General features: G+C 44.3%; 2 protein-coding genes across 2 annotated transcripts; both read right to left on the reverse strand.

Annotated features, from left to right (window-relative positions):
- Positions 1 to 594: 594 nt before the first annotated feature.
- Positions 595 to 3,482, reverse strand: LOC129826504 (proliferating cell nuclear antigen-like). The gene is made up of 6 exons (XM_055887301.1): positions 3,078 to 3,482; positions 2,245 to 2,342; positions 1,964 to 2,031; positions 1,615 to 1,809; positions 1,245 to 1,368; positions 595 to 1,146 (listed from the first exon to the last, which is right to left on the reverse strand). The coding sequence occupies exons 1-6, from the start codon at positions 3,296 to 3,298 to the stop codon at positions 1,070 to 1,072; spliced, it is 783 nt and encodes a 260-aa protein (XP_055743276.1). The 5' UTR covers positions 3,299 to 3,482; the 3' UTR covers positions 595 to 1,069.
- Positions 3,483 to 4,156: 674 nt separating this feature from the next.
- zgc:152830 (uncharacterized protein LOC767682 homolog) lies at positions 4,157 to 12,066 on the reverse strand. The gene is made up of 16 exons (XM_055887300.1): positions 11,963 to 12,066; positions 10,273 to 10,314; positions 10,103 to 10,193; positions 9,854 to 10,002; positions 9,649 to 9,757; positions 9,095 to 9,222; positions 8,828 to 8,927; positions 8,422 to 8,497; positions 8,016 to 8,101; positions 7,802 to 7,906; positions 7,603 to 7,678; positions 7,311 to 7,429; positions 6,906 to 6,989; positions 6,741 to 6,798; positions 4,835 to 5,016; positions 4,157 to 4,737 (listed from the first exon to the last, which is right to left on the reverse strand). Exons 1-16 carry the CDS (start codon positions 11,971 to 11,973, stop codon positions 4,603 to 4,605), a joined length of 1,551 nt encoding a protein of 516 aa, XP_055743275.1. The 5' UTR covers positions 11,974 to 12,066; the 3' UTR covers positions 4,157 to 4,602.
- Between the last annotated feature and the right edge of the window lie 8,275 nt (positions 12,067 to 20,341).

Below are 20,341 nucleotides of genomic sequence, written 5' to 3' on the forward strand. Positions count from 1 at the left end.
ATTGGATCAGCTTAAAACTTCACACTGTTGCCATCTAGTGGCCAAAATCTAAATTGTACCTGGGCTGGACTAATGTTATGGCCTCTTACATTTCAAAGACAATAAAATAAAGTACTTTCTTTTATCAGATCTAACACGTTATATTCTCCTACATTAATTTCACATTTCCAAATTTAAGCGTTTCCTTTCAAATGGTATCAAGAATATGCACATCCTTGCTTCAATGCCTGTGCTATAGGCAGTTAGATTTGGGTGTCATTTTAAGCAAAACATTATTATTATTTTTTTTTAAATGGGCAGATCCTTATTAAAACATGCACCATTAGTCTAAATACATTGGTAAATTAATCTGGATAAAGTTTCCCCTAAACAAGGGGATGTTGAGGCATATATTATTTTTCAGGGAAACAGATCAACCCCAATACTGGAATAAAAATGTGTTCAAACAAGATTCTCCATTGCAAGTAATGTGTCAAAAACTAGTCCATCTATGCCCAGGAAAACTGCAAACGAAACAGCACTGAGAAAGTTCAGATTATTTTATAGTCATGGGCACCACCTTGTGGTAGCAGATAGAAAATACATATTGTAAAATCAGAATCAAATGTATTTATTGGGGTTCAAGAATAAAAAGTGAGAGTGGTGAACATGACCACAGAACATATATACAGACATATCTACAAATTGGAATGAGAATTTGTTTTCCAAAAAGAAGAGGGAACAAGTGTAGGGATGGAGTTGTTGATCTTCCTCAGACAGCTGACCAGGTAAGATTAGTAACTGAAAAGTACTTGAGCTAGAATAAGAACCCTAGTCCCAGAAAAGGACATTAGTAGATCCCTACCACCATTGTCTATGCAGTATAAAAACATCTAATTCAGACTGGATCAGTCAAACTGCTGATATCAACAAATGTATCCAGATAAAACTAAAACGCAATAGTGATGCCATGATGCAGACAAAGTCAGTCAGCCATCCCCTTCCCACCCACCAACAAGATCCTCCTCCCCACCCACAGGAATGAACATGAACAGCCCCCCACTCCATTGGAAGTTTGGACCAGGGAGGTTTAGGAAGCCTCCTCGTCAATCTTGGGCGCCAGGTAGTACTTGACATGGCCCATGTCAGCTATCTTGTACTCCACCACTGTCAAAGAAAAGATCAGTCAGACATCAGAAAACGATATACAGTACCCAATAGGAGGGGTAGAGGTTAGGGTTAGAGGGCAGGAGCAGGTTACCTACCCAGGGGGATGTCTGCAGACATGCTAAGGATGACTGTCTTGGAGAGGGGTGTGGCCTTGGTGAAGAAGTTGAGGTAGTTGAGAGCAAAGATCAGCTGGACTGGCTCGTTCATCTCAATACTCACCTAAGAGGAAGGAAGGGGAGAGAATATATTTAATTCAACATCGAAGCCTCCAGTGAGCCCAGACAAAACTGCAAATCTGTTGTCCAAGAAAACAATCTTTACCGAGCCGATGGTCATTCTGGTTGACATGTTCATTGTCCATCTGATATGCAGTTTCTCACACTTCCCCCCCAGGGATGAAATTATATAGGGCACTATATAGGGAATAATTTGGGACACAGACCCAGGTCTCCTCCCCATACGTACCGCTTCCTCCTCCTTGTCCACGTTGCTGGTTTGGGACAGTTTGACGTTGCCAGTGCCCAGTTCTCCCGTGGCCGAGAACTTAACACCATCCTTGGCGCAAGAGATCATGACAGCGTCACCAATCTGAGACAGGTCACGGCAGATACGGGCAAACTCCCCCGATGGCATCTTGACCACACAACTGTACTCCTGCTCCTAGAGAGTTAAGAGAGGGGTGAGAACGTGGCAGCCAACATGGCATGGTCTGGTGACAAGTGACAAACGCTACTGCCACAAGTATGGTTCAAATAGCACATTCTAAAGAGAAGTTTAGAACTTTTACTTAATGGAATGTTGGGAGAACACTTACTGGGATTCCCAACTGTTCTACATCGAGATCCATCAGCTTCATCTCATAGTCCGACACCTTCTCCTGGTCTAAGAGAAGAACAGGTTAACACTGACATCTAATTAAACATTAAATACATTCCAAGCATAGATGATAGCAGTGGTTTATCATGGGACCTGAGAATTCAAGTTGTCCTACTACAGGTACGACTCAATAGATCTATCCATCTATCATTCCAGCTGCAAAATGAAATATCCCTACTGTAAAAGTAGAGATATTGTTTGATGGATAAAGGTACTCACTGAGTGTCTCGAAGACTAGGGCGAGTGTGTCTGCGTTGTCCTCTGCTCTGAGAGTGATGATGTCCTCATTCCCAGCACACTTCAGGATCTTTGACATACTAGGAGAGAGTGGTAGACCAGTCATAATTTCACTCAAAATAACTTGCTGAAGCACTGTAAAATATGAAAATTGAGTTGATATGCTTTGTTTTTAGGCCAATATTTTATTAGCATATTTAAACTTGCTCTTTCCATAGGCTGTGCATGTCAATCAAATGCAACTTTGGCTAGGCCGTCATGACACTGCAAGGAGCACCATTGTCTAGAAGCTCTGCTACACGTTAGAGGTTAAATTATACTTAAGCATTTATGAGAGAATGTACAAAGTGATTTCATATAGGTGGTAAACGTGATCGTATGCTCCATTTAGCAAACAGCCAACTTCAAACAATAGTGACTGACGTCAACTGAACTTGGCGGTTCCCGGAATTCCCGCCAACCTTCAACCAGCGATTTGGCGCTCAAGTGACGTCACTTTCAAAAGGCGGCTTTATTACACGCATGTTACACTGCAAACGGTCGATATATCAGTTTTCCAGGATAAGTTGTTTTTAACTTTTGAAAATAACACGAGGCGTTGTAAGAGACTTGAACGTCTAAAATGTCCTTACCATAGTAAAAAGTAGAATACTAAAGCTACGCCAACAAAAGAACATGGTTAACTTACCTTACTAGCGACAATAAAACATCTTAAACTAGTTACATCCCTGCTAAACTAAGGACGTTATTGTTCTCTAGGCAAAGTTACTAACCTTGACAATCATGCTGTCATATTCAAAATCAGTTCCACTCACCTGCTAAGATTGACTCCCATTGCGAGGTTGCGGTCGCAACGGTAGGAGTCGAACCCGTCACTGCGGAGAGTGAGCTGAACTAGGGAGACGTGGGACGAGTCCATACTCTGAAGAGAGATACCCGACGAGCTCACGTCCCAACAGGCCTCCGTGATCAGGTCCTTCAGCGCCTCCAAAACCTTCTTCAGGATGGATCCCTGTACCAAGCGAGCCTCAAACATTGTCGAGTCTGTTTGTATGTAGTAGAAATACAAAATTATTTCCTGAGACCGTTTCCCACAACTTTGGTCCTGCAGTCTAAAAATGCAGGCTTGGATAAAAAATGAGCTCCCTTTCTCAAAATGCGACAAGCCTTATCTCTTCTCGAGTTGGAGGGGAAACGGTCTGTGGATCACGAACGCGCGCTAGCGTGTCGTTTTAAGCGTTGGCGTCATTCGTCATTTCCGTTTAATCATGGGCGCCTTCGGCTCCTCCCACTGAAGATATTAAGGCACATTGATCTCTTTGATATAGTTTTAGTCATTTGTTCATACTTGTCATACGCATACGTTGATCCAAAATGGTATATGTTACAACCTATTTGTGACCGCCTTCACAAAGTGATCAAAATAAGGAAGTTCGATGTCGCCAAATGTTCTCCAGCTTAATTTTCAAAGCAGTAAAAGGACTCCGATATTTCGACTTTAGCGATGCATAAATGTTCTCTGGTTTTACTTTATTTCGGACTCATGTTTATTACGCTAACCCATTTGTTTTAGTGATATGCAACTGTCTATGCGCTGCTGCATTAGGGTGGTCTGAGCTTTCCCATCTTGCATTTTTTTTTTAAAATCTTTGCAACAAAACATTGAATTTATTACATGACAAACAGTCCATGCACCATGACAAATGTAATATATTTGAATTCAGAGAAACTACAGCTTCCATATTCAGCATACAATTGGATAAAAATGGATTAACCCAAATAGACAACCATATATATATACGGTTATCTAAGTGCTGGCCTACTTCTAACCTATACCTGCCATTCCACAATTCCTGGCTCTACAGTTAACATTGGTTATTGAAATAAGTAAATATTGAAAATCGATTATTTTATTGAAGCACACAGCATTTAGCACAACCATTTGACTTGCCACTCACCTCACGTGTCACATGTATAAAATGGATGGATGAACACAGAGCGTTTGTCATTTCTCCCCTGAGAGTATTCAATACAGTGACTCATGTTAGACATGGGGGTAAAACATTTGGGATACTTAAGGTTGGATGGATATATAGTAGCATGATCTTAGAAACAGAATCTATAGAACAATCTGAGGTATTGGAATGTTTGAAATTAACTGCCGATATCACGCCATTGATGGATATGTGTTCTTATTCTTTGTGTAATATATCAAATTATACTGGCACTACCATATTAGGACGGTTATATGTGATATAACTCAGGACAGGGAGTAGGGTACATTCTACACATTTTTGTATGACAAGGTTGCTAAGCACTGGGCGGGGTGTAGTTGGGTTGCTAGGCGCTGGGCAGGATGTAGTTGGTAGCCATGGCAAGGACTGGAGCTCCGGTGGGTACACCGGGGAAGGGGCCGCTGGAGCCAGCGATGTCGATGTGGGAGTATGGCAGAGGACTGCCAGAGTCCACACCATACTGATGGAGGGAAACAAACACAGAGATTATGTTCGATCCAGGGCTGTGAAAAGAGCTGGAGCATTGTGTGTCTGTGTGGTGTGGGATGTGTGTGTACCTTGTCCAGCCCAGAGGCCATGATGAGGAAGGCAGCGGGGGTCTGATGTCCGCGGGGTGTAGCAGAGGATGGCAGGTTGTTGCTCTGCAGAATCTCCTCGTACTCAGACTTCCCCTTATGGAAGTCATAGTCCTCACGCCTGATACTGGACACCTCAAACAGATCACCCAGCACCTCCCCCGCTACACAGAGGGAGAAATAAATAGGACTAACAGGTTAAACCATGTACAACCCAGAAAACCCACATTCAGACCTGTAAACCCTGGTTTGAATGACTAGTATCTTGTATGTATGTAATGTACACCTCATTTACTAAAGTTTTCCATAACTTTGTCAGTTACCTGTATGTACAGTCGTGGCCAAAAGTTGAGAAAGTCTGCTGCCTCAGTTTGTATGATGGCAATTTGCATATACTCCAGAATGTTATTAAGAGTGATCAGATGAATTGCGAAGTCCCTCTTTGCCATGCAAATGAACTGAATCCCCAAAAAACATTTCCACTGCATTTCAGCCCTGCCACAAAAGGACCAGCTGACATCATGTTAGTGATTCTCTTGTTAACACAGGTGTGATTGTTGACGAGGACAAGGCTGAGATCACTTTGTCATGCTGATTGAGTTCGAATAACAGACTGGAAGCTTCAAAAAAGAGGGTGGTGCTTGGAATCATTGTTCTTCCTCGGTCAATCATGGTTACCTGCACGGAAACACGTGCCGTCATCATTGCTTTGCACAAAAAGGGCTTCACAGGCAAGGATATTGCTGCCAGTAAGATTGCACCTAAAATCAATCATTTATCGGATCATCAAGAACTTCAAGGAAAGCGGTTCAATTGCTGTGAAGGCTTCAGGGCGCCCAAGAAAGTCCAGCAAGCGCCAGGACCGTCTCCTAAAGTTGATTCAGCTACGGGATCGGGGCACCACCAGTACAGAGCTTGCTCAGGAATGGCATCAGGCAGGTGTGAGTGCATCTGCACGCACAGTGAGGCGAAGACTTTTGGAGGATGGCCTGGTGTCAAGAAGGGCAGCAAAGAAGCCACTTCTCTCCAGGAAAAACATCAGGGACAGACTGATATTCTGCAAAAGGTACAGGGATTGGACTGCTGAGGACTGGGGTAAAGTCATTTTCTCTGATGAATCCCCTTTCCGATTGTCTGGGACATCCGGAAAAAAGCTTGTCCGGAGAAGACAAGGTGAGCGCTACCATCAGTCCTGTGTCATGCCAACAGTAAAGCATCCTGAGACCATTCATGTATGGGGTTGCTTCTCAGCCAAGGGAGTTGGCTCACTCACAATTTTGCCTAAGAACACAGCCATGAATAAAAAAATGGTACCAACACATCCTCCGAGAGCAACTTCTCCCAACCATCCAAGAACAGTTTGGTGACGAACAATGCCTTTTCCTGCATGATGGAGCACTTTGCCATAAGGCAAACGTGATAACTAAGTGGCTTGGGGAACAAAACATCGATATTTTGGGTCCATGGCCAGGAAACTCCCCAGACCTTAATCCCATTGAGAACTTGTGGTCAATCCTCAAGAGGCGGGTAGACAAACAAAACCCCACAATTTCTGACAACTCCAAGGATTGATTATGCAAGAATGGGCTGCCACCAGTCAGGATGTGGCCCAGAAGTTAATTGACAGCATGCCAGGGCAGATTGCAGAGGTCTTGAAAAAGAAGGGTCAACACTGCAAATATTGATTCTTTGCATCAACTTCATGTAACTGTCAATAAAAGCCTTTGACACTTATGAAATGCTTGTAATTATACTTCAGTATTCCATAGTAACATCTGACAAATATCTAAAGACACTGACGCAGCAAACTTTGTGGAAACTAATATTTGTGTCACTCTCAAAACTTTTGGCCACGACTGTATATGTATGCATGTGCGGAGCGTCTCACCTTTCTGCCACTGCCGGGCATTGCCAGAGCGTTGGGCAGCTCCGTTGTCCATGATGATCTAAAAGGAGACAAAGTTTAATCAAAAAAATAGTCACCATGGCCAGTGTGTTGTATTGTACTGTGTGTGTATGGTAGAGTACTGTGTGTATATGGTCCAGTACTCACAGAGTAGTTTGGTCCCATGGCTCTGATGGCGTGTCCTGTCAGAGTGGCGATGGTAAACAGCTGAGGAGACACCTCACATACCGCCTGGAAAGAGAGGAGATGATGGTATTTTTACACTTGACGAAACACCCTGCCAAGAGATTAACCTTCAAACTTAATTTTACGTTGTCATCAACAGCTATCCCCTAGAATGTCGCATGCAAACATATCCGGTGACACCTGTTTTGGGACTTGAAAACAGATACACGCACACATTGAGGTCGTGCCCCTTGACCTGGAAGGTGTATAAAGTCACTGACTGATAGTCAGTTTTTGACAGGAGGAGGAAGTGAGATTAAGGTGACAGAATGGGTTGGACAGGAGAAACAGAGGGAGAGAAGGGGGAATAGAGTTGTGTATTCTCACCTTCTCCTTCATTTCACAGAGCAGGTCGACCATCACCATGCGTCCCTCAGCATCCGTGTTCCCCACACGAACCCTGCGACCCGCACGGGACACCACCAACTCATCAGCTACGTAGCAGTCTGACAGAAGAGAACCACAACACACAACCCTTAAACCCTCATTCAGTCAGAGAGAGACAGGAGAAAGGGAAGATGCCAACTGTACACTCATTAGGTGAAACTATAGAAATAGAATCATAGAAATAGATTTATATAAGATTCTATTTGTGAAACCCCTACGTCATCACACTGACCTGAGCCCACGCTGTTCCTCACCATCGCCATGGCCCCGACCACCTTCAGATGCTTGGGCTTGAGTTTGGCCAGGACCTGACAGGACAGGACAGAGCTACATGTTAGCAGGAGTAGCAGACTATTTGAGGGACTATGAAACATCTCTAACTACCATCCTCTCGTGATAACTAAATAGTGTCAAAGTGCTAGTTGTTGAACCTGGAAGAACCCAGCCACGGCAGCAGCACCACATTTGTCTCTGTGCATGCCAGCCATGAAGCCACCAGCCTTGATGTCAGCTCCACCGGTGTCATAGGTGATGCCCTGAGAGAAACACACACAAACATGTTACATCCAAAAACATGTTCATGAGATGATGAGAACACCCCACCCCCTTTATCGCCATCATCATCTTTCCCTCTCTCCCTCTCACCTTGCCGACCAGCATCAGTGTGTGTTGGACTGGTCCTTCTCCACAGTACTGCAGCTTGATCACTCTGGCCTGGTGACGAGGCACAGCTATAAGAGACAAACACACGGATGAAAAACACAGACACACCAGACCTGGGTTCAAATACATGTGAATTTGTGTATCTGGTATTTAAAATACTTTTCTCTGTGTATGAGTATTTTCAAATAAACAGACCAAAACAAGAACTTTTATTTGAGTATTTGAATGGTTATTTGTAAAAAAACAAAACAGATAGTACATCAAATTATGAGAGCATTTTCAAATACTTATTTCAAATAAGAGATCTGAATACTTACTGTGAATGTATGTAAAAGTAATTAAGATATTTGAAATAGTATTTGAACCCAGGTCTGACACACACACTTACCATTGGCACAGCGGTTGACAGCAGCGAGGCAAGGGTACTCCTTCTCCAGCACCTTCAGATCACTCACCACATCTACCTGAGAAAGACAGGGTGGTTCAGCTTCATCACATTAACATATAAGTGAGATACATGAGACAAGTAGAGTTTAGATATGCTGGCACTACTAAAGGCTGGTACAGAATGGAGAGCTCATCTGGGTAAAGTCATATTCCCAAAAATTAAAGGTGATTGCATCTCCCAAAAAGACTGCAACAAAGCTTTGACAAAGACCGATTGAGGTCGAAACAGATCAGCTTTAACTAATAAAAAAAGCACCTGAATCACAAAATCACTTTGTTGTTGCTGTCTTTTTGGGAGACAGAAATCACCTTTTCCTTTTGGGATGTATGAGAAGATCCTCTCTCACCTGCACTGGGCTGTCCTTAAAGAGGGCCTGGATGTACTCAGCTACACGAGGAGCAGCCATCCTCTCAGGATCGGACCCTCCTATGTCGCGGCAAGCCAGCCTGGAGAAAGAGGGAGAGAGAGATGGGGTAGTCGGCGGAAGAGAGAAAGATTGCTTTTTTAAACAAACAAAAAAATAGATTTTTCAGATCTAATACATTTAAAAACCTTTCCCCATAAGAGGGATCCCTAAGTTACAGATGAAAATGTGTGTGTTTGTGTGACCCACCGTCCACTCTCCAGAGCAGAGGCCAGATCCACCAACTCCTTCCCCTGGGCCTCCTGGTCCACCCACAGCCCCAGAACACACACCTTATACTGGCTAGGCTTCACAGACGCCTCCCTCACTTCCAGAGGCTGAGAGAGAGGGAGAGGGAAAAAGAGAGAATAAATGTGAGCACATATTTGGTGCAAGAGAATTTATTTTCTAGAGCTCCATATGTGTGCAAAGTTTATTTGAATAAGGGTCTAGGGCACAGGTGTCAAACTCATTCCACGGGGGGCCGAGTGTCTGCGGGTTTTCGCTCCTCCCTTGTACTTGATTGATGAATTAACATCACTAATTAGTTAGGAACTCCCCACACCTGGTTGTCTAGGGCTTTATTGAAAGGAAAAACCAATAACCTGCAGACACTAGGCCCTCCGTGGAATGAGTTTGACACCCCTGGTCTAGGGGTTTATGGGCACAGAAGTGCCTGACGAAGTCCTTCGGGTCAAAACGTTGCACAATAATAAAAAACTATGGGAGCATTAATCAGTGTACTGGTATCTATTCTTTCTCACCATGTAGAGGGCGTGCAGGGCACCTAGGGCAGCCACCAGGGTGCTCCTGTCATAGCTGCTATGGCGAGGACAGACCAGAAGGGGGCGCTGCATGCCTGCTTTCATGGCCCTGAAGAAACACCCATACAGTATATGGTAATGAATGGGAGAGCTACACAGACAGAGTAACCTCTTGATACCATTTGTGTGTGTGATGTTGATTGACCTCTTGATGCCATTAACAGCTGCGTCACTGAAGCGTCTGACATCATCGTAGTCCCGGTTAACGGGCCCGGTGGACGCAAACACCAAGCGGTTACCAGGCAACCCGGGAACCTTCAACACCACCACCTCATCTCCCAGACCACAGTCCACCTAGAAGAGAAAGGAGAGAGAGAGGAGGAAAAATGAGAAGGGAGAAGAAAAAAAATAGGGCTATATTCATCTATCTATATGTTGTTGTTGTGTGACTCACAGAGCTGTAGTCCAGCAGAGGTGCTTTCAGACATTCCAGCTCCTTGGGCAGCGTGTCATAACTCTGCGTCACCAAGACTATTCCATCATAACTGGAGAGAACACACAGTTAGTTCTCACACACACACACACACACACACACACACACACACACACTTCCTCAATACTCACTTCTGGCTCTTACAGTCAGTAGTCCACTCGATGGGCTGGACACTATAGACAGTGATGGAAAAAGTACCCAATTGTCATACTTGATTAAAATAAAGATACCTTAATAGAAAAATGACTCAAGTAAACGTGAAAGTCACCCAATAAAATACTACTTGAGTAAAAGTATTTAGTTTTAAATATACTTAAGTATCAAATATAAAAATGTAATTGCTAAAATATACTTAAGTACCAAAAGTAAATTATTTCACATTCCTTATATTAAGCAAACCAGAGGGCACAATGTTCTTGTTTTATTATTTTAGGGATAGCCAGGGGACAATCCAACACTCAGACATTTACAAACAAAGCATGTGTTTAGTGAGTCCACCAGACCAGAGACAGTAGGGATGACCTGGGATGTTCTCTTGATTAAGTCTGAACTGTCCTGCTAAGCATTTGAAATGTAGCTAGTACTTTTGGGTGTCAGGGAAATTGTATGGAGTAAAATGACATTATTTTCATTAGGAATGTAGTGGAGTAAAAGTGGTCAAAAATATAAAGTAAAGATGCCCCCCAAAACTACTTAAGGAGTACTTTAAAGTATTTTTACCTTAGTACTTTACACTTCTGACTATAGAGAGAAACACATTAATTACAGCTCAATATTACTGGTCTTGAAGGCCCAACTCACAAACCTGGTCCCAGATTTGCATGTGACATTGTCAACCCCATTGCTGTCATTGTCAAGCCAAACATTGTTAAGCATGATAATGAATGACAAGGAGTTGGAAATCATTATAGTACACACTGGCTCTCTGGTTACCAACTCAGAATAATACAGTGAGCTGTTTAAACTGCAGAGAAAGGTGAGATAATGTATTGCTTTGCTTTCCTGTCTGGTATTCTCTGCTGCAGGGTTAGTGATATCCCTGAGATTGTGTCAAAGTCTGTCTTTCAGAGAAACGTTTGGCCTCTAGATAATCTGCAAGACTCGTATACACTTGGACAGTTAGACTCCCTGGTTATCTCTAAAGGCATACATAGTCAAGGGGACATCGCAATACTCTAAAGCAGCCCTTTTGCTTTTACCTGCCCAATTTATCCACAACGCAGAAGGAACAGAGAGACCTTTAGACCATTGAGATCCACTTTATGTTGAGTTGCAGACCATATGAGTCTGACTCGGTTCGTTCTATGACTAGATATGTACGTACTATGCTTTCAGATTGAAATTGAGGGAGTGTTCTAAAGGCCAGTGCTCCCTTTCTCTCACCCTCCCTTTTCTGTAATGTGTGTAGATTCATGCCTTTGGCACAAGAATAACACGTAATGACATGTCATGTGGGGAGACTATTATATCTCCAAAAACAAGGAACACGATCTAGGAACAGAAAGTGAAAATGGCAGATTTTTGCCATAGGCCAAGACAAACTGGGCTGTAATAAAAATCTAGTTCGCAGCTACTTGAAAGCAAAATTGCAACTATCTTGCTAATCAGTCTGTCTGTAAAAACAATAGACAGTCCTTGCGAACTGATCAAGGGGATTTAAATATGCATGCAATCCTGTTGAACAAAGCCACGGCTCAAGAAGTTAGTTCGCTCATTCATACCCGATAACAATTGATCCTGCACACATGTATTTCACAAAGTACATTTTCTGACCGAATCTTTGCACGGAAAACAGCTAAATATATGAATCGGTAGGCTTACCGGGCACACATTGCTGTCCTTCCGACGTCTAGAGGGAAAGAGACAGCAAGCTGACAGAACGAAACCTTCCTCCGCTTGATCACCTGATTTATCAACGGCCTTTAAAATTAATTATGGGAATTGTAGTTTATACATAGAAATTACTTATCGTCTCCGTCGCGGAAATGTATGCAGAGTATCCATAGAAACTGTTCAGATAATCAATTGTAAGTGTTACTTATGATGCACATGCTAGAGAGCATTGAGCTTTGATCTCACATACTGTGAACACTGAGTGACAGTATCCAGTAAACTAAACTACAAACGCTGACCAGGAAGTGCACTTCTGTGCATATCTGTTCAGTAGACAAACTAGCAAGGCGAGTTACTGATCTTCTGTCCAAAGTGCAATAATGAGACGATTTACAAGACGTTTGACCTGATTGATATGATATCGGTAAAGTCAGCTACTTTTCATTGACTAGATTGTATTAGCAGATTTTGGTTGTGCAACGTAGAGTTTATGTTGCTGGCTGCGTAATGTATACACCAGTTCCACAGGATAGGGACAAGGGGTTAATTTGGGATTTGGCACAAGCGTTACAAGTGTTGTCTGTTGTGGTCCTCAGTGCTTGACTTCAGCAGGAACTCAGCGGAGTTGACTACTGGCACCTAAAATGTTCTACTGTTTGAGCTCCTGTTCCTCTAATAGAATATGAGCTCAAAAGTATTGTGAAGCTCCTGCACCATAATGAAGTGTTCCTGTATATGTGTGTATGTTTGTGTTTCAGAGAGGTGACGTGGTTGAGTGTCAGATAGACCAGCTGGGGGTAATACAACAATGTTGTCTAACCTATGACCCCTGAAGCAGCCAGCCCATTGGGCAGCTCTTTTTTTTAATCAACCAATCATTATGATTGATAGATTCAACTCTCTTTTGGACCGAAGTTGCATTATTCTACTGTAAATCAGGTCACACATCCAAGCAATGTTTTGTGTGTAAATTCTGTCAATCTAATTTATGTTGCATATATTTTGTGGAATTTCTGTAGATTCGACTAGATTATTTATACATTCAAGCTCTTTGTGTGTTCTGTGATCATTCTTATTCAAAACATCTGTTGTCATACTAAAATACCTCTGACATGGCTAAATGCATGACGAGTCTTTACAGAAGTTAAGTGTCCTATAACAATGTTTCCATCCCAAATGGCACCCTATTACCTACATGACCACAGACCAAAAGTAGTGCACTATATAGGAAATAGGATGCCATTTGTGACACAAACAGTGTCATGAAGAATATTATTTTACCTAGACAATTAGATAAAGACTACCATTAATAATTATGATAAATATTCATGGGGGTCATTATGACTCATATCAGTCATATTTCTTTGACAATAGATATACTCAGTGGTCAGTTTTAGGTACACCCAGCTACACTGTACAAAATAAAACTCAAAATGCAACAACTTCAAAGATTTTTTTTTTTTTTTTTTTAATTTTATTTCACCTTTATTTAACCAGGTAGGCTAGTTGAGAACAAGTTCTCATTTACAACTGCGACCTGGCCAAGATAAAGCATAGCAGTGTGAACAGACAACAACACAGAGTTACACATGGAGTAAACAATAAACAAGTCAATAACACAGTAGGGGAAAAAAACAAAATGAGTCTATATACATTGTGTGCAAAAGGCATGAGGTAGGCAATAAATAGGCCATAGGAGCGAATAATTACAATTTAGCAGATTAACACGAGTGATAAATCATCAGATGATCATGAGCAAGTAGAGATACTGGTGTGCAAAAGAGCAGAAAAATAAATAAATAAAACAGTAAGGGGATGAGGTAGGTAAATTGGGTGGGTTGTTTACAGATGGACTATGTACAGCTGCAGCGATCGGTTAGCTGCTCAGATAGCAGATGTTTAAAGTTGGTGAGGGAAATAAAAGTCTCCAACTTCAGCGATTTTTGCAATTTGTTCCAGTCACAGGCAGCAGAGGACTGGAAGGACAGACGGCCAAATGAGGTGTTGGCTTTTGGGATGATCAGTGAGATATACCTGCTGGAGCGCGTGCTACGGGTGGGTGTTGATATCGTGACCAGTGAGTGAACTGAGATAAGGCGGAGCTTTACCTAGCATGGACTTATAGATGACCTGGAGCCAGTGGGTCTGGCGACGAATATGTAGCGAGGGCCAGCCGACTAGAGCATACAGGTCGCAGTGGTGGGTGGTATAAGGTGTTTTAGTAACAAAACGGATGGCACTATGATAAACTGCATCTAGTTTGCTGAGTAGAGTATTGGAAGCTATTTTGTAGATGACATCGCCGAAGTCGAGGATCGGTAGGATAGTCAGTTTTACTAGGGTGAGTTTGGCGGCGTGAGTGACGGAGGCTTTGTTGCGAAATAGACAGCCGATTCTTGATTTGATTTTGGATTGGAGATGTTTAATATGAGTCTGGAAGGAGAGTTTACAGTCTAGCCAGACACCTAGGTATTTATAGATGTCCACATATTCTAGGTCGGAACCGTCCAGGGTGGTGATGCTAGTCGGGCGGGCGGGTGCAGGAAGCGAACGGTTGAAAAGCATGCATTTGGTTTTACTAGCATTTAAGAGCAGTTGGAGGCCACGGAAGGAGTGCTGTATGGCATTGAAGCTCGTTTGGAGGTTAGATAGCACAGTGTCCAAGGAAGGGCCAGAAGTATACAGAATGGTGCCGTCTGCGTAGAGGTGGATCATGGAATCGCCCGCAGCAAGAGCAACATCATTGATATATACAGAGAAAAGAATCGGCCCGAGACTTGAACCCTGTGGTACCCCCATAGAGACTGCCAGAGGACCGGACAACAGGCCCTCCGATTTGACACACCGAACTCTGTCTGCAAAGTAGTTGGTGAACCAGGCTAGGCAGTCATCAGAAAAAGCGAGGCTACTGAGTCTGCCGATAAGAATATGGTGATTGACAGAATCGAAAGCCTTGGCCAGGTCGATGAAGATGGCAGAGAAGGTACGATGGGATTCGAGATGGTCAGTGATCTGTTTATTAACTTGGCTTTCGAAGACCTTAGATAGGCAGGGCAGGATGGATATAGGTCTGTAACAGTTTGGATCCAGGGTGTCTCCCCCTTTGAAGAGGGGGATGACCGCGGCAGCTTTCCAATCCTTGGGGATCTCAGGCGATATGAAAGACAGGTTGAACAGGCTGGTAATAGGGGTTGCGACAATGGCGGCGGATAGTTTCAGAAATAGAGGGTCTAGATTGTCAAGCCCAGCTGATTTGTATGGGTCCAGGTTTTGCAGCTCTTTCAGGACATCTGCTATCTGGATTTGGGTAAAGGAGAAGCTGGGGACGCTTGGGCGAGTAGCTGCGGGGGGGGGGGCGGAGCTGTTGGCCGAGGTTGGAGTAGCCAGGTGGAAGGCATGGCCAGCCGTTGAGAAATGCTTGTTGAAGTTTTCGATTATTATGGATTTGTCGGTGTTGACCGTGTTACCTAGCCTCAGTGCAGTGGGCAGCTGGGAGGAAGTGCTGTTGTTCTCCATGGACTTTACAGTGTCCCAGAACTTTTTGGAGTTAGAGCTACAGGATGCACATTTCTGCTTGAAAAAGCTAGCCTTTGCTTCCCTGACTGACTGCGTGTATTGGTTCCTGACTTCCCTGAACAGTTGCATATCGCGGGGACTATTCGATGCTATTGCAGTCCGCCACAGGATGTTTTTGTTCTGGTCGAGGGCAGTCAGGTCTGGAGTGAACCAAGGGCTATATCTGTTCTTAGTTCTGCGTTTTTTGAACGGGGCATGCTTATCTAAGATGGTGAGGAAGTTACTTTTAAAGAATGACCAGGCATCCTCAACTGACGGGATGAGGTCAATATCCTTCCAGGATACCCGGGCCAGGTCAATTAGAAAGGCCTGCTCGCAGAAGTGTTTTAGGGAGCGTTTGACAGTCATGAGGTGGTCGTTTGACGGTGGTCGTTTGACCGCGGACCCGTAGCGGATACAGGCAATGAGGCAGCGATCGCTGAGATCTTGATTTAAGACAGAAGAGGTGTATTTGGAGGGCAAGTTGGTCAGGATAATGTCTATGAGGGTGCCCATGTTTACGGATTTAGGGTTGTACCTGGTGGGTTCCTTGATGATTTGTGTGAGATTGAGGGCATCTAGCTTAGATTGTAGGACTGCCGGGGTATTGAGCATATCCCAGTTTAGGTCACCTAGCAGAACAAACTCTGAAGCTAGATGGGGGGTGATCAATTCACAAATGGTGTCCAGGGCACAGCTGGGAGCTGAGGGGGGTCGGTAGCAGGCGGCAACAGTGAGAGACTTATTTCTGGAGAGATTCATTTTTAAAATTAGAAGTTCCAACTGTTTGGGAATGGACCTGGAAAGTATGACATTACTTTGCAGGCTATCTCTAACTCCTCCCCCTTTGGCAATTCTATCTTGACGGAAAATGTTATAGTTGGGTATGGAAATCTCAATTTTTGGTGGCCTTCCTAAGCTAGGATTCAGACACGGCAAGGACATCAGGGTTGGCAGAGTGTGCTAAAGCAGTGAGTAAAACAAACTTAGGGAGGAGGCTTCTGATGTTGACATGCATGAAACCAAGGCTTTTTCGATCACAGAAGTCAACAAATGAGGGTGCCTGGGGAGATGCAGGGCCTGAGTTTACCTCCACATCACCCGAGGAACAGAGGAGTAGGATGAGGGTACGGCTAAAGGCTATCAAAACTGGTCGCCTAGAGCGTTGGGGACAAAGAATAAAAGGAGCAGATTTCTAGGCGTGGTAGAATAGATTCAGGGCATAATGTGCAGACAGGGGTATGGTGGGGTGCGGGTACAGCGGAGGTAAGCCCAGGCACTGGGCGATGATAAGAGAGGTTGTATCTCTGGACATGCTGGTTATAATGGGTGAGGTCACCGCATGAGTGGGTGGTGGGACAAAGGATGTGTCAGAGGTATGAAGAGTGGAACTAGGGGCTCCATTGTAAACTAAAACAATGATAACTAACCTGAACAAGAGTATACAAGGCATATTGACATTCGAGAGAGACATACAGCGAGGCATAAAGTAATAACAGGTATTGTTTGGTTAGAGCTAGCTAAGACAACAGGTGAGACAACAGCAGCTAATCAGCAGGTAAAATGGCGATGACTACGCAGAGAGGTGTCGGATTGACTACACCCAGAGCCTGAGTTCGCCGCTGGGGCCGACAGATAAAAATACAAAAAAAAACAGAAAGGAGTACCGTGATTAATGGACTGTCCAGCAGGCATCAGCTATGTAGCCAAGTGATCATAGTGTCCAGGGGGCAGCAGTAGATGGAACAGGGAAGCAGCGGAGTAGTCGCCACACGGCGTTTAAAGTTAGTAGCTCGGGGCTAGTGGGAGCGTCTTCTCCGACGGAGGCCGGTTGAAGGCACAGCGGATGGAGTATTCGTCGGCAGACCAGTCGTGGTGGTGCGGCGGGGCGCCGTGTCGACAGAGGATCCAAGCCAGAAGGCGAAAGAGGTATTGTGGAATTTAGTTTGCTAGCCGGGAGATGCGCCTAGCTCGCGGCTAACTGGTGCTAGCTTCGTGGCAGGGGCGTTAGCCACTAGCTAGCTGTGAAGATCAGAAGTAGTGGTCCAGGGATTACGGCAGGAAACAGGAAACCGGCGTTGTAGTGGAGAGACAGTCTAGTACTGGTAGATTGGCGAGTATTATCCAGGCTAAAAACAGGGCTGGTATCTGTGCAGAAGGTAAAAGCCGCTAGCATTGGCTAACAATGCCTAAATAGCTTGTAGTTAATTAGCTTGTTAGCTTCCGGTGGTACTAGAATGTGTTCTAAAATTAAAAATTAAAAAGAATAGCGATTCCGTCACATTGGGTGAGGCAGGTTACCGGAAGGTATAATCAAATTAAAATGGAAAAGAGTGAAAATAAAATTGAAATATATACAAAAAAGAAGAAAAATACAAAGTACAAAAGAGGACGAACAAAAACACGTCTTCACAGCTACGCCATCTTGGAGTCATTTAAGGAAATCAGTTAATTGAAATACATTCATTAGGCCCTAATTTATGAATTTCATTTGACTTGGAATACAGATAGGCAACTGTTGGTCACAGATACCTTAAAAAAAAGGTAGGGGCATGGAACAGAAAACCAGTCAGTATCGAGTGTGACCCCCATTTGCCTCATGCAGCGCAACACAACTCCTTCGCATAGAGTTGATCAGGCTGTTGATTGTGGCCTGTGGAATGTTGTCCCACTCCTCTTCAATGGCTGTGTAGAGTTACTGGATATTGGCAGGAACTGGAACACGCTGTCGTACAAGCCGATCCAGAGCATCCCAAACATAATCAATGGGTGACATGTCTGGTGAGTATGCAGGCCATGGAAGAATTGGGACATTTTCTGCTTCCAGGAATTGTGTACAGCTCCTTGTGACCGTGCATTGTCATGTTGAAACATGAGGTGATGGCGACGATGAATGGCATGACAATGGTCCTCAGTATCTCGTCACAGTATCTCTATGCATTCAAAAATTGCCATCGATAAAATGTTTGTTGCCCGCAGCTTATGCCTGCCCAAACCATAACCTCACCGCCACCCCTCTGTTCACAACGTTGACATCAGCAAACCGCTTGCCCACACATGAACCCTCCAGGACACCTACAACACCCGATGTCAAAGGAAGGCCCAAAAGATCAAGGACAACAACCACCCGAGCCAATGCCTGTTCACTCCACTGTCATCCAGAAGGCGAGATCAGTACAGGTGCGTCAAAGCTGGGACCGAGAGACTGAAAAACAGCTTCTATCTCAAGGCCATCAGACTGTTAAATAGCCATCACTAGCACAGAGGCTGCTGCTCTATATAAACTCAGCAGAAAAATGTACGTCCCTTTTTCAGGACCCTGTCTTTCAAAGATAATTCGTTAAAAACTTCACAGATGTTCATTGTCAAGGATTTATACACGGTTTCCCATGTTTGTTCAATGAACCATAAACAATTAATGAACATGACCTGTGGAACTGTCGTTAAGACATTAACAGCTTGCAGATAATTGCCTACTAAGGTCACAGTTATGAAAACTTAGGACACTAGAGGTCTTTCTACTGACACTGAAAAACACGAAAAGAAAGATGCCCAGAGTCCCTGCTCATCTGCGGGATCGTGCCTTAGGCATGCTGCAAGAGGCATGAGGACTGCAGATGTGGCCAGGGCAATAAATTGAAATGTCCGTACTGTGAGACGCCTAAGACAGCGCTACAGGGAGACAGGACGGACAGCTGATCGTGCTCGCAGTGGCAGACCACGTGTATCAACACTTGCACAGGATCGGTACATCTGAACATCACACCTGCGGGACATGTACAGGATGGCAACAACAACTGCCCGAATTACACCAGGAACGCACAATCCCTCCATCAGTGCTCAGATTGTCCGCAATAGGCTGAGGGAGGCTGGACTGAGGACTTGTAGGCCTGTTGTAGGCAGGTCCTCACCAGACATCACCGGCAACGACATCACCTATGGGCACAAACTCACCGTCACTGGACCAGACAGGACTGGCAAAAAGTGCTCTTCACTGACGAGTTAAGGTTTTGTCTCACCAGGGGTGATAGTTGGATTTGCGTTTATCGTTGAAGGAATGAGCGTTACACCGAGGCCTGTACTCTGGAGCAGGGATCGATTTGGAGGTGGAGGGTCCATCATGGTCTGGGGCGGTGTGTCACAGCATCAGACTGAGCTTGTTGTCATTGCAGGAAATCTTAACGCTGTGCGTTATAGGGAAGACATCCTCCTCCCTCATGTGGTACCCTTCCTGCAGGCTCATCCTGATATGACCCTCCAACATAACAATGCCACCAGCCATACTGCTTGTTCTGTGCGTGATTTCCTGCAAGACAGGAATGCCAGTGTTCTGCCATTGGCCAGCGAAGAGCACGGATGTCAATCCCATTGAGCACGTCTGGGGCCTGTTGGATCGGAGGGTGAGGGCTAGGGCCATTCCCCCCAGAAATGTCTAAAAACCTGCAGTTGCCTTGGTGGAAGAGTGGTGTAACATCTCACAGCAAGAACTGGCAAATCTGGTGCAGTCTATGAGGAGATGTATTGCAGTACTTAATGCAGCTGGTGGCCACACCAGATACTGACTGTTACCTTTGATTTTGACCCCCCCTTTGTTCAGGGACACATTATTATTTCTGTTAGTCACATGTCCGTGGAACTTGTTCAGTTTATGTCTCAGTTGTTGAATCTTGTTATGTTCATACAACTATTACAAACTGAGATTCATTCGTGAAGAGCACACTTCTCCAGCGTGTCAGTGGCAATTGAAGGTGAGCATTTGCCCACTGAAGTCAGTTATGACGCCAAACTGCAGTCATGTCAAGACCCTGGTGA

Source organism: Salvelinus fontinalis, chromosome 28 (assembly GCF_029448725.1).
Source record: "Salvelinus fontinalis isolate EN_2023a chromosome 28, ASM2944872v1, whole genome shotgun sequence".
NCBI lineage: Eukaryota > Metazoa > Chordata > Actinopteri > Salmoniformes > Salmonidae > Salvelinus > Salvelinus fontinalis.

Bases quoted from the DNA above. Each gene is read 5' to 3' on its own strand.
- LOC129826504 (XM_055887301.1), bottom strand. From the start codon at position 3,298: ATGTTTGAGGCTCGCTTGGTACAGGGATCCATCCTGAAGAAGGTTTTG. The intron at 2,343-3,077 runs GTGAGTGGAACT...ACTCTCTCCTAG, and splicing joins ATGGGAGTCAATCTTAGCAG to TATGTCAAAGATCCTGAAGT. The intron at 1,369-1,614 runs GTACGTATGGGG...CCTTCCTCTTAG, and splicing joins TGGACAAGGAGGAGGAAGCG to GTGAGTATTGAGATGAACGA.
- zgc:152830 (XM_055887300.1), bottom strand. The intron at 8,928-9,094 runs GTGGGTCACACA...CTCTTTCTCCAG, and splicing joins TCTGCTCTGGAGAGTGGACG to GCTGGCTTGCCGCGACATAG. The intron at 8,102-8,421 runs GTAAGTGTGTGT...TGTCTCTTATAG, and splicing joins TGTCAACCGCTGTGCCAATG to CTGTGCCTCGTCACCAGGCC.